This window comes from Scyliorhinus torazame, chromosome 5 (genome assembly GCF_047496885.1).
Source record: "Scyliorhinus torazame isolate Kashiwa2021f chromosome 5, sScyTor2.1, whole genome shotgun sequence".
Taxonomy (NCBI): Eukaryota; Metazoa; Chordata; class Chondrichthyes; order Carcharhiniformes; family Scyliorhinidae; genus Scyliorhinus; species Scyliorhinus torazame.
Genome location: NC_092711.1, coordinates 218,940,446 through 218,954,458, shown reverse-complemented (window position 1 = coordinate 218,954,458; position 14,013 = coordinate 218,940,446). Strand labels below are relative to the sequence as shown.

The 14,013-nt window shown below is 47.4% G+C and overlaps 1 protein-coding gene across 2 annotated transcripts in view; it reads right to left on the bottom strand.

Moving 5' to 3' along the window:
- Window positions 1-14,013, bottom strand: part of brwd3 (bromodomain and WD repeat domain containing 3) — a 137,223-nt gene that overhangs the window by 23,698 nt on the left and 99,512 nt on the right. For both annotated transcript variants that reach the window (XM_072505140.1, XM_072505139.1), the window contains exons 29-33: window positions 10,425-10,486; window positions 9,787-9,942; window positions 9,486-9,606; window positions 1,927-2,052; window positions 1,744-1,825 (exon numbers count right to left, since the gene is read on the bottom strand). In XM_072505140.1, the coding sequence (XP_072361241.1) occupies window positions 1,744-1,825; window positions 1,927-2,052; window positions 9,486-9,606; window positions 9,787-9,942; window positions 10,425-10,486 (547 nt within the window). The remainder of the gene's footprint in view (window positions 1-1,743; window positions 1,826-1,926; window positions 2,053-9,485; window positions 9,607-9,786; window positions 9,943-10,424; window positions 10,487-14,013) is intronic.

Here is a 14,013-nt window from a genome sequence, read left to right as displayed (position 1 = left end):
TGTAAATTGCCTCATCTTTCTGAACTAGTTTTGTAAAGTTTGGTTTTGTTTGTTCGAAACACAGAATCTTGTTGCTTTATTCCAAAAGCAGGTTTCTTGACTCTCAACCTTAACCTATTTTTAAACAAAACATTATTGGTCACTAACTGGATTTCCCCCCACATCCCGGTTGCCTGGCCAAGGATTATAACAATGGTTACTACCTCAGAGATCCTTCTTTTCTATCTCTCTCAACATGGTCTTATATTTATATAATGGCCTTAATGTAATACTGTGTTCTACAGGAGGGTTATAAAACAAAACATGATAGAGTTACTTAAGGTGGTATTAGGCCAGATGACCTAAAAGCATGGTGAGAGAAGGTTTTAAGAAGTGACTTAAAGGAGGAAAGGGAAGTAGGAAACAGATGTATTGGGAGGAAATTCAAAGAGGTTAGGGTCTAGATCACTTGTTACCAATTCAATTATTATTTTCAGCTTAAGCTGGAGAAGAATACTTCCGCCCCAGTAGATCCCAAGGTATTCTCTTCAGTTCAGAGTTTGTTTCCTACATTGTAACAGTGGTTTCACTTCAAAAATTCTGTTGGCTGCAAGACCTCTTTCTGTGGCTGGCCCATAAAATAGCCAGGACCTGTACTCAATTCGTGCTCCAACTACGGTTTGTACTGGAATATGGGAAGACTGAGGAACAAGCAGAAGGTGAGAGGGGTGTTCCCCAAAAGAGAGGTGGGCAGGAATTGAGCTTGAAGAGAAATATTTAAGCACTGTAGAATTCTACTTCAAGATAGCAAGTCATGGTGGATGATGTGAAGAGGGAATCATGGCAATACCCAGAGTCTTCAGGCTTGTAGATCTGCCTCAAGGATTTGACTGCATTGAAAGAAGCTGTCATTCAATGTTCAAAGGATTAAACATGGTCAGAAGTTTAAATGTTAAGAAAAGTGGAAGCTGTCTCTAGGCACCCAGTGGCAGAGAATTTGAAATCTATACCGAATTTTGCAGCATAGAGATTGAGTGACAGCCATTCAACCCAGTGTATCTGTATTTTCTTCCACAAAGAGCAGCCAGATTTAGTCCCAAATTCCACTTTTTGCCCATAACATTCTCAAATAATTCAGTTCAGTTTAAAAATTATTTGTGGATTCAGATTTTCCCACCTTATCAGATCATTCCAGATCCTGACAATCCAGAGAAAGAATTCTGCCTGATATCCCCTCAATCTATATGACTACTGAATAGCGACAGAATGCAAATATTAGATTTTCTCCATCAAAACTTCTAACCTCCTTGAAAACCTCTATTAGGTCACCAGATATTTTTCTTTGTTCCAATGAGAACAGTCCTAACTTTTCCAACTTTGCCTCATAACTAAAGTTAAATGTGTCACATAATCACCATCTTCAACTAAAGAGGCAGTCATTCCAATTTCTAAAATCTTCTCTTGGATGAATTTAGCACACTGGGCTAAATAGCTGGCTTTTAAAGCAGACCAAGGCAGGCCAGCAGCACGGTTCAATTCCCGTACCAGCCTCCCCGAACAAGCGCCGGAATGTGGCGACTAGGGGATTTTCACAGTAACTTCATTGAAGCCTACTTGTGACAATAAGCGATTTTCATTCATTTCATTTCATTTGATTTTGACTGGATCCTATCTCTAATCTCTCCGAGAAATTATACCAAGTTTGTTTAATATTTTTGTTGCGAGTTTTGTTAATGATCTAAATCTTTAGGAAAGATCTTTTACCTTGTCATTTTTTTCGTCACTGCTAAGATCCTCGGTCTTAACTTTCTCATAAAGCTCTAATATACTGGTGCAGCTCTGGTCCCTAGAAATACAAAAAATTCAGGTGTTAAACCACGGCATAAAAATCAAACATGAATAACAATGTTTGCTGTGTTTTCTTAAAGTCAAAGGAACCCAACTCACCCTATAAACTGAAGTAATACATCAGTAATTAACTTTGCAGACTTGACAATAGGACTATCAAGCTCATTGAAAGTCCTGGCATTATGTTCAATGTATCTTACTTCCCACATCAAGGCAGAAACAGTCCTATAATTCAGATGTTAAGAAGTTAACAGCACGCCTATTGTCAACCCAACATTAATGTAAAATGCTCCAATTACTTGTTATAAGTACTATTTTTCCACTTTATTGTCATTCATTGACAAGAAATAAACCCAAACATATTGCGATGATACCCACACCACTCAATTGCCAACTTCAGCTAATTTGGTCAATAGCAAGAGAGAAGTGACTTGGAAGAAAGAAGACCGCAGGCAAATCTAGAAAACTCCAGGTGGTAACAAAAGTGTTCACCAAAGTATTGCAAGGATCAAAGTGTAGTGCCAAACAAAACATTCTGCCTACTTTACAACATAATCGTTAAGGAGAAAAACATGACTTCTGGTGATGGGGACGTGCTGAGCTGACGCACAGAAGGTGGCTCTTCTCCTGGGAAATCAAATTTAAGCAATTTTACCTGAAATTAGTCTGCCAGATCTGAGGAAAAAAGCATCCCCTCATCACCCTCTCCAGCACACTAAAGATACCGCCAACAATCAAAATGCCAAGCAGCAGTCGCAAAGAGGCGAGAGGCAACAGGAGCCAAGAGAAGCCAACGGGCGAGACAATGGACCCGCGAGGCAAGAAGAGAGGCACCAGAGAGAGGGACCAATGGACTGTGCAAGGAATTCTCCCTCTCTAGACAACGGCTGGAGGAAACTTCTCACCCGAGAGCTGAAGGAGCTCAAAGAGGGAAGAAGGCTTGAAATTCAGGCGCAGTCAAGGAAGCACTGGCCACCATGCAGGCGGCCCTCGACAAAACGGAGAGGCAACTAGAAGCTCAAGAAAACATGATCAGAGAAATAGAAAAGGCCTCCACAGACCAATGTGACCGGATCGTCGCCTTAGATGCAGACATAGCAAGGTTGGTGGTGATCCAGGGGAGCATGAAGGGGAAGGTGGAGGAGCAGGAAAACCAGCCGAGGTGCCAAAATCTTAGAATAGTGGGGCTACCGGAGAGGATCGAAGGCAGAACGCCCATGGAATATGCGGCCAGGAAACCTAGTGGGAAGGGACAGCTTCCCCAACTGCTAGAGATAGACAGGGCACACAGATCGCCCCAACACAAACCCATGTTGGAGAGCAACCGAGGGCAATAATTAAGATGCACTGACTGGTAGCAAGACCGGGAGATAATCCAGAGATGTGCCAGGCAAACGAAAACCTGCCACTGGGAGGGACAACAGATAAGAATTTATCAAGACATTGGAGCAGACCTGGCCAAGCGCTGGGCTGAATTCAACAAAGCCGAAGGCAGCCCTACTTAAAAGTGGGTTAAAGTTTGGGATGGTTTACCCAGCCAAGCTTTGGGTAACCTACCAGCACAAGGAACACGACTTTACAGAGCCAGCAGAAGTGAATAAGATCATCAAAAAGAAAGGGCTCGGAAAGCAGCAGAAGCAGAGGTGAAGCTATCACCCTGAAAAGACAGAATCGGAGAGACAATTTGTGTGGGACAGTACCGCCTCGGTCTAAAACCGAAAGCCAAGGCACAGGGAGGAGTGGGGGGGGGGGCGAGAGCTGCTGTTGCGCAGAAACAGGGAAGCGAGGGGAAGGAAGAAAAGCAGCAGGCCATGGGAAAACTTTGACCAATCCCAGGAGGGGGGCACCACACTAACCGGAAAGTTAGCGCCAGGAAAGGGACGGGGTGGGGGAAACAGCCAGAACAGGGAGGTCTCACCCTCCACATTCTGGGAAGCACTGAAGGCAGTGATAGGGGTGAAATTATTGCCTATAAAGCACGTCGAGACAGGGAAGAGAGGATGGCTAGGCAACAGCTAGTCGACTCCATACTGGAAGCAGACCAGTGATTCTCTGAGGCCCCAACAGTAGAGCTACTGGCAGAGAGGAAAAAGCTACAAATGGTCTTTGGTCTGCTCTCCACGAGGAAGACGGTGCACCAACTCCACCACGCATGGGGGACCCTGTACAAACACGGAGACAAAGCCAGCTGAGAAAACGAGCAGAATAGCACAAATTAGAGACAACAGGAGTAAACTAAAAGCGGTGCCGGAAAAGGTCAACAACACATTTGAGGCCTTCTACTGGGGACTGTGCACCTTCGAGCCCCCCCAAGGGGACTTGAGGATGAAGCAGTTCCTCGATGGACTGGACATGCTAATCGTGGAGGAGAATCGGAAATGGGGGAGGGGGGGTGGAACACCACTGGAGCTGGGAGAAGTCATGGAGAGCATCAACTCCATGCAGGCGGGGAAGGCACCGGGACCAGATGGATTCCCGATGGACTTCTACAATTTGTGACTGCACTGGCCCCACACCCGCAGGAGATGTTCACGGACTTGCTGGCGAGGTGCACCCTGCCGCCTATGCTAACACAATCCTCAATCTCGTTGATACCCAAGAAGGACAAAGATCCAACAGAATGCGGGTCCAATACACCCATCTTGCTGCTCAATGTAGACACAAACATACTGGCCAAAATCCTAGCCAGGCGACTGGTGAACTTCGTACCAGAGATGGTGGGAGAAGACGAGACGGGTTTTGTTAAGTGTAGGCAACTAACATCGAACATCAGGCGTGATAATAACCCCGCCCAGGGAGAGAACACCAGAGGTGATCATCTTCTTGGATGCAGAAAAGTGTTGAATGGATGTATCTCAGAGGTACTGGAGGGGTTTGGTCTTGGAGCAGGGTTCACTACCTGGGTGAAACTCCTGCACAGCTCTTCCATGGCGAGCATGTGGACAAACACCACCAGCTCTAAATACGTCCAACTGTACAAGGCAGGGTTGCCCACTGTATCCGCTGCTGTTCACTCTGGCAATCGAGCCACCAGCGATCGCTCTCAGAGCTGCAAAGAATTGGAAGGCGATCCAGAGCGCAGACAGAGAGCAGAGTCTCGCTCTATGCAGATGATCTGCTCCTCGACATCTCGGACCCACAAAGCAGCATGGAGGGAATCAAGGCGCTCTTGAAAGACTTTGGAGCCTTCTCGGCTACAAACTCAACCTGAGCAAAAGTGAAATCTTCACAGTGAAGGGGAGGAGAAGAGGAGGAGGCGTGCTGGAGGGAACGCCATTTAAATAAGCCCAAAACAAATTCCTCTACCTGGGGATCCAAATCGGCCACAACTGGAAACAGATCCACAAATTGAATCTGATCAGCCTGGTGGAGGACGTTAAAAGGGACCTGCAGAGGTGGGACACACTCCCATTCTCCCTGGCAGGGAGCGTGCAGATGATCAAGATGAATGTACTGTCCAGGTTCCTCTTCCTGTTCCGATCTACATCCGCAAGGCCTTCTTTAACACAGTAGATAAAACGATTTTGCGGTGGGGACGTCCCTCTGGGTCCTGGCCACGACAGCGCTTCCATCCCCATCGGCCAAGCACTCTACAAGTCCAGTGGCAATAGCCGCGCTCCAGTCGTGGAACCAGCTAAGACAACACATCAGTCTGACTGAAATGTCCATCAAGTCCCCCAACTGCAAACGGTGGAGACAGGACGGGAGGGACACTGAATGTTAGGGACTTCTACATGGACAACAGGCTGACAACACTAGAGGAACTAACAGAGAAACTCCAACTGAATGGGGGTAACAAGCTACAATACATATCAATTAAAAACTTCCTGCGGGTGCCAAAACAATCATTATTAAAAGAACTATTAGACGTGGACAACTTTTTTTTGGGGGGGGGGGGACAAACGCGAACGGTGCCAGGGAGGCCTGGACAACACGCCCACATGTTCTGGGTATGCCCCAGACTGATCAGGTTTTGGACAGTCCCATGGCGATGTCCCAAGGTTGTTGTGATGTGGTTGGAACCGTGCCCGATCGTGGCAGTCTTCAGGGTATCAGAACATCCAGAACTCTTTATGGGAAGGAGAGTCGATGCTCTAGCCTTTGCCTCCCTAATCTGCCGCTGAATAATCCTGCTCGGCTGGTGATTATCATCATAGAATTTACAGTGCAGAAGGAGGCCATTCGGCCCATCGAGTCTGCACCGGCTCTTGGAAAGAGCGCCCTACCCAAGGTCAACACCTCCACCCTATCCCCATAACCCAGTAACCCCACCCAATACTAAGGGCAATTTTGGACACTAAGGGCAATTTATCAAGGTCAATCCACCTAACCTGCACATCTTTGGACTGTGGGAGGAAACCGGAGCACCCGGAGGAAACCCACGCACACACGGGGAGGACGTGCAGACTCCGCACAGACAGTGACCCAAGCCAGAATCGAACCTGGGACCCTGGAGCTGTGAAGCAATTGTGCTATCCACGTGCAGCACCATCTAAAGCTGCGGGCTGGCTGGCTGACCTGCCGGAATTTCTCCAAGTGGAGAAAATCAAATTCACCATCTGGGGGTCGGAAGAGGGGTTCCACAAGATGTGGGAGCCATTCACCAACTTGTTCCAGGACCTGTTTGCAACAGCAGCCAATAGGCCAGGGTGAGTGGGGAGAGTGCCTCAGAGTGACCACAGGCACCAATGAAAAGGGGGCGGGGGAGACAGAGAGGAGAATAGGGAGGCACAGAATCCAACCACACCTCACACGGATTAATGTTTATAAATATAAGAAACTAAATAAGAACCTACCACAATGTCACATATGAATCACTATGTCACCCCAGTATATACAGGAAACAAAGAAAACACGCCAGACAGCACGAAGGGGAGGGGATCTTGGGAAAGTTGGGGTTAGGAGGCTAATTCAAATGCTGGGCAGTTGTAAATTGTAACTGATGTGTATAGATTTGCTTATGTTTATTTTGTTCTGCATAAAAAGAAAAAAAACTCCAATAAAAATTTGTTCAAAAAAGGAGCAAACGCACAAAATTGTTTCATGAAGGGGGAAAAATTGCCAGGAATATTGGCCAAAGACATGAAAAGATATTTTCCTCTTTGTAAAAATCATAGTGACAAATACCATTGGAGGATATGGAAAAAGGAAAACATGGTCCAAGACATGTTTACATGAATGAACAGGTGGGAGAAAAAAAACATTCAAGTGTTTTGAACAGCAAATAATCCCCCCTAAAAAAAATGACCTGACACACTGCAGTACCAAAGAACAGATCTTTGGATTGGCAGGACACTGCTTCAATATCCTCCTTCTGCACACAGTTAATCTCAGCTAAAATAAAAATAATAATCTTTATTATTGTCACAAGTAGGCTTACATTAATACTGCAATGAAGTTACTGTGAAAAGCCCCTAATCGGCACATTCTGTTCAGGTACATAGAGGGAGAATTCAGAACGTCCAAATTACCTAAAGTCTTTCGGGTCTCGTGGGAGGAAGCCGGAGCACACGGAGGAAACCCACGCAGACACTGGGAGAGCGTGCAGACTTCACACAGACAGTGTCCCAAGCCGGGAATCGAACCTGGGACTCTGGAGCAACAGTGCTAACCGTACACTGCTCTTTTGAATGAAGTAGGGTGGGCAATAAATAACAACAAATTTCATCATTCTCAATGACATTGCCACTGGCCTGCAAGTAGGTTCATTTAGCTCCAAATGGTACCTGGGTTAATAAGGAAGCAGAATAATTCTATACGATTGCGAAACTTGGATTATGTGACAATGACAATTTTCCGTGGCTGTGATTACTGATTAACAGTAATCACATCCTAGAGTGTGAGTAAAAGGACGGGCCATCTATGTCTCGGTGCCTGAGGCAATCCGATTTATATATATGGAAATAGGTTGGTTGGAATATTTACATCGATTCTAGAAACCAAATACTTGGCATGAAGTCGATGAAATAGCGTGGCCAAGAATTCTAATACTGTTGCTGAAATGTACATGTATTAACGCGGAGAAATACATTTCAGAGAATATTTATGAAGGGAATCGGCCTCGTCTTTCCCACATTGGATAATTGGGTGAATCTGTTTTGAATATGGAGTATACAATGTGGATTAAAATAAATTAAATTTGTTTTAACTGGCAACAGAATCGTGATCTGTGAATAAAAACACAAGTTTGGTTTTGATAATCAGTTTCTTAAACTTGCATGTAACCACATGAACAATGAGAAACAATATGAACTGTGGTGGAAAGCAAAAAAAACTGGAACCCTGAAATTACAGCATACAAGAATAAATTAATTTTTCCACTAGGACAGTAGATAAGGGAAGTCAGATGAAAATCCTGAGGCAGAAATTCATTCGGGCGGAGATGGCGGGTGTGAAGCAAAACAGAGTGCACTGCCGGATTGGCCAGGTACTCTATGCAGCAATTGATGCTTAACCTACTGACGGAAACAGAATTGAATATCAGGCACGGAGTATAATGTGCGGCAATTTCCATAGTTCCTGGGCGCGATTCTCCACTCCCACGCCGGTTGGGAGAATCGCCTGGGTCGCCAAAATTTCCGGGGACGCCGGCCCGACGCCGATTCTCCCAAGCGGCGGGAACGGCCCGGTCGAAGTTTCGCGGGCCGCAGGCTGGAGAATTGCCGGAGACATGGAAAATGGCGATTCTCCGGCACCCCCGCTATTCTGAGGCCCGGATGGGCCGAGCGGCCAGGCCAAAACGGCGGGTTCCCCCCGGCGCCGTCCACACCTGGTCGCTGCAGTTGTGGGCGGTGCGTGAATGCTGGGGGGGATCCTGGGCGAGGGGGGGATCCTGCACCGGGCTTTACCTGGAATGTGGGGTGGCCCCCGATCGGTGCCCACCGATCGTCGGGCCGTCCTCTCTGAAGGAGGACCTCCTTCCTTCCGCGGCCCCGCAAGAACCGTCCCCCATCTTCTTGCGGGGCGGACTTAGAGAAGACGGCAACCACGCATTGGCGCCGGCCAATCCGCGCATGCGCGGATGACGCCCTTTATGCCGCGCTGGCCGCGTCATCTATGCGGCGCTGCTTTTACGCGGGCGACAAGGCCTGGCACGTGTAGCTGACGCTGCCCCGATCCTGGCCCATTGTCAGGGCCTGAATCAGTCGGGACCGGGGCCGTTCCATGCCGTCGTGAACCTCGACGGCGTTCACGATGGCGCGGCCACTTTGGCGTGGGAGTGGAGAATCCCGCCCCCCGTTTTGCACTACTGCTAGAGACAAATTTCCACCCCTTTAAATGTTTTGTCTGCTAACATTTCGCAGCATAACTTCGGCACATGGGTGCTTACATTCAGAAATTAAAAGTGCACTGGACTTGTATCCTGCGGTCTTACATTCACTTTCCACCCGAGTTAAAAATGCACCTGAAACAGAATTCAATAATCTTTGTAATTTGTTCATTAATGTCCTTCAGGTAAGGAATCTACTACTCTACTCAGTTGCGATTACACGTGATTCTAGTCCCACACTACGTGTTGGAATCTTTAACGACATCGGAAGTTGTTCCAATTGTTAAAAAAAAGTTCTCACCATCGACGTTCACGGTAATTAGGAATGGGGAACAAATGCAAAAGAACTGAAGCAAATTTGGTTTCTGAAGCGGAAATGAAAACCCACCTATAAAACCGGTTTTCCAATTTCTTCATGATGGTGCTTAGGTCAGTTGGATATGCAACCACAGTGCAATACAGCGGGTAGGCACAGAGATCCACAGGGGCACAAAATGCTGCAGCCATTTCTGTCAAATAAATTAAAATTTCTACACTTACTGTTTGTTCAGTTGCTCCAAAACAAGCTTTTAATCTTTCAAACTTCTGAAGTATTGACAACATGTGATTGAAAACGGAATTTTAAACTTCTCTACACAATAGATGGGGTTCACGATTTGAATTAAATTGAAACTTCATTGGACAATTACCAATTGTAAGCAGCTGCTCGATTCCCTGAATGATACGATTGTGTTCTTCATCTGCGGAGCCGGATCCCCATTCACCCTCCTGAGGTTTATATAACAAGTCTTCAAGCTCCTCTGGAGTGACAGGAACACTGGCACCAATGTCAGCAGGGTAGGCAGCTGAAAAAGCACACATTGTAGATCAAAAAAGTAGTTGGTAACCATATTTTTTTTTAAATGCTTATCCTCTTGGATTCCATCAAGCAGATTTTCACTCCTTCATAATCATATTAGTAACCTGCAGTGAAGGTATACTAAATTGCAGTTTTGCAACGATTGCAAGTTCATCTTATTTGTAAGGCAATAAGTTTGAAATAGCCAAACTGCTGTGGCATCATGCATCATAATTCAATAATGCAATTTGGATTGCAATTGCGAATTTCAAAACTTTTGTTATGTGCGAAAACATTATACAATAGCTCCTACAACTTTATTTTCCTGCAATTCCAAACTGCACGTAACAGGAGGAAATTACACAAATTTATTAAAACAAAATTCTTATCAGATATACAAAGTAGTGCAGGGATAGCATGCACAATTAATGCTATTGCTTTATATGTATTTTCAACACTGTACTGTCAAAATTAATTTAAATGTCCTACCATTGTCAGGAATTTGTTCCATGTCCCATGGGCTCATCTTCTCCAACTCATTATTATCCCAGCTAAAAATACAACAGAACAATTTTTTAAAAAAGTTGCAACATGCAACTCAAAGCTTTAAATGATGTGCACAATCACATCATAGTTTAAAAGAGGTGCATCAGAACTAACTGATGCCAAGTGAAGGTTGTTCAAGCGGTGCCATCTTGACTCAGCTATTTTTAAAAAATATTTCATTCAAGGCATTTTCATATAAACAAATAAAAGCAAAACCAAACAACATTAGAAACAACCAGCAACCACCCCTCCCCCCCACCTGCTCCCCTAATATCACCCCCATCTCCCATCCTGCCTTCCCCATTTTAACCCCTTTTGCTGACCCCTGAAACCCCCTTAAAGAAATGAATAAACGGTTTTCACCTCAGAGTAAACCGACCCACCGACTCCCTCAAGACAAACTTGACCTTCTCCAGCCTCAGGAATTCCACCAAGTCACTCACCCACACTCTCGCTTTCAGCGGCTCTTAGTCCCTCCACCCGAGCAAGATCCGTCTCCAGGCCATAAGGGAGGCACAGGCCAAAACATCGACCTCTATTGTCCCCTGCGCTCCCAGATCTTCCAACACCTTGAATATCACTGTTTCTGGACTCGGGGCCACCTCCACCCCCAGCACCTTGGACATCACGTCCGCAAATCCCTGCCAGAACCCTTGGATCTTCGGGCATGCCCAAAATATGTGGACATGTTTCGCGGGCCTCCCGCGCACTGGCCATTCCTATCCTCTACCCTCTCAAAAAACCTACTGTTCTGTATGTGCCCTATGTACTACTATAAACTCAATGCTTACCCTCACACAAAATGAGGACAAATTCACCCTCTACAGGGCCTCTGCCCATGTCCTGGCATCCACATCCCCCCCCCCCCCCTTCCCAGCTCCTCCTCCCACCTGCATTTTATATTCCCCTCCTTCCCAGTCCATCAGAGACCTTCCCAACCCCATCTCTATTGTTGAAGCCCTGTCCTGCAACCCCAGGGGTGGCAGCCCTGGAAAGGACGGCACCTCACTCTTTATAAAATCCTGGACCTGCAGTTACCTAAAACCGACCCCCCTCTTGTGCAGTTCACACTCTTCCTCCAGGTCTTCCGACCTCTCAAATTTACCCCCTATGAACATCCGACCCTTCCGCCACGACCCATTTCCTAACCGCAGTGATATTCACCGCCCAGTAGTATTCATGATGTTCGGCAGCGTCAGCAACCTCACCCCGCCACCTCGCTCCCACACAAGGAAAACCCTCCTAACCCATGGAGTCTTCCGCCCCAACAAACACCCTGAGATCAGCGCCTTAACCTTCTTGAAAATGACTTGGGGTCGAAAATTGAAACACGAACAGAAACTTGGCAGCACCGTCATTTTTACTGTCAACACCCACACCGCCAACAACAGTGGCAGCACATCCCACTTCTTGAAATCCACTTTCATCTGCTCCACCAACCGAGCCAGGTTCAACTTTTTTGTACAGCTGTGCCCAACCTTGAGTCACCTGGATGTCCAAGTATCTATAGCTCGCCCCCACCACCCTGAACGTAGCTCCCCTAATCTCCTCTCCTGCCCTCTAGTCTTAATCGGGAACACCTGGCTCTTTCCCTTAGGCAACTTGTACCTAGAGAACCAACCAAAACTGCCCAACGGGTCGGAGATATACAACAGGTCATCTGAATAAAATTAGGCCCCATGCTCGACCCTCCCCTCAGCAGTCCCTCGACACCCGATGCACCATTGCCAGCTGCTCGGTCACCCCTGCCTTGTCCCCCGATGCAGCCCAAAATATCCCAAACTCACTCAGTTCTTCCGCACACTTGTACGGTAACCGTAAACAGTCCACAAACCTGTGTCCGAACTGCCCCAACACCTCAAACAGATACTCCCACTCCACCCAATTGAACGCCTTCTCTGTGTCCATCGCCACCACTGCCCGTAGGCATCATGATTGCATTAAGCAGCCTCCTCACATTCTCCGTCAACTGTCTCACCTTCACAAACCCCGTTTGGTCCTCGCCCAGCGCCCACAGGACCCAGTCCTCGATTCACGACATCAACATCTTCGCCAACATGCAGTAGCGGTATGACCTACATTGCTCCGGGTTCTTGTCCTTTCTTAATATCTGGGAGATGGAAGTCTCCGACAATGTCGGGGGGAGCTCCCTCTTCTCGCTTGCTTCATTAAACGCCCTCACCAGCAATGGCCCCAGGTCCGCCTCAAACTCATTTAAAACTCCACTGGAACCTGGCCGGACCTGGGGCCTTCTCTGCCTGCATCGCCCCCATACTGTCCATCACCTCCCTCAACCCAATTGACTCCAATCCGTGCACCAGCCCATCTCTATCTTGGGAAACCCCAGCCCGTGCAAAACCTACCGCAACCCCTCCTCCCAGGCTGGGGACTCCGACTCGCATAGCCTTCTGTAGAAAATCTCAAACATGCCATTCACCTCGTCCGGGTCAATCACCACCTTACCTTTGTCATCCCTTACTCTGCTAATCTCGCTCACCACCTCTTGCTTCCTCAACACCTTCTCCCAGTATTCATGTACTGCCCCTATGGCCCTCCGTAGCTGCCACCATCTTCCCCATAGACACTAACCCAACCTCCATCTGAAGCCTCTGCCTCTCCTTCAACAGCACTGCTTCCGGGGCCTCTGAATGCCTCCTGTCCACCCTCCGAATGTCAGCTACCAGCCTCGCCATCTCCGCCCACTCTTTCTCCCTGCATGCACGAATTGAGATACACGCCTCCTTAACCACCGCCTTGAGCGTCTTCCAAAGCGCAGTGGCTCCATCACCGTATTAAAATTCCCCCACCCCCCCATAATCAACCGGTGCGAGTCCAAGTCAGGAATCTTCCCCAACAGCCACCTCGGAAAATCTACATCATCCCTATTATAGGCATAAACGTTTACCAAAGCCAATGGCAACCCATCCAACTTTCCACTGCCACAATGTTCCCCACCTCGAACACCACCTGCTTATTCACCAACACCGCCACCCCCCTCGTCTTCATTGTCCTGAGTGGAATACCTGCCCCATCCATCCCTTTCTCAGCCTCGTCTTCAGGTGCATCTCCTGCAAAAAGGCCACATCCGTCTTCAGAGTCCTCAAGTGTGCGAACTCATATGACTGTTTCACCGACCCATTCAACCCCCTCACATTCCACGAACCAAACCCAACCCCTCTACACATATCTCCTGTCAAACCCCCCACTTCATTCCCGTTAACTAGCCCACCCAGCTAGCATGATGGCCCTCACCCAAGGTCTCCAACCTCCCCCAGCAGCCCTCCTCTTCTCCCCCCCACCCCAACCATACATCTCTAAACAACACATAAAGAGTAATAAAAGATGCACTTGCCCTCAATGCTCCCCCATGAGAAAACCTGCCCTCAAGTAAACCATCGAAAGCTTTTAACAAAAACACACATACTCCTCCAAAGTTCAATGTCCTCCCTCTCCTCCCAGTCCATTATCCCTCAAACTCCATTATCTCCTCTGGTGTGTCAAAATAATACCCTCGCTTCTAGAAAGACAGGCC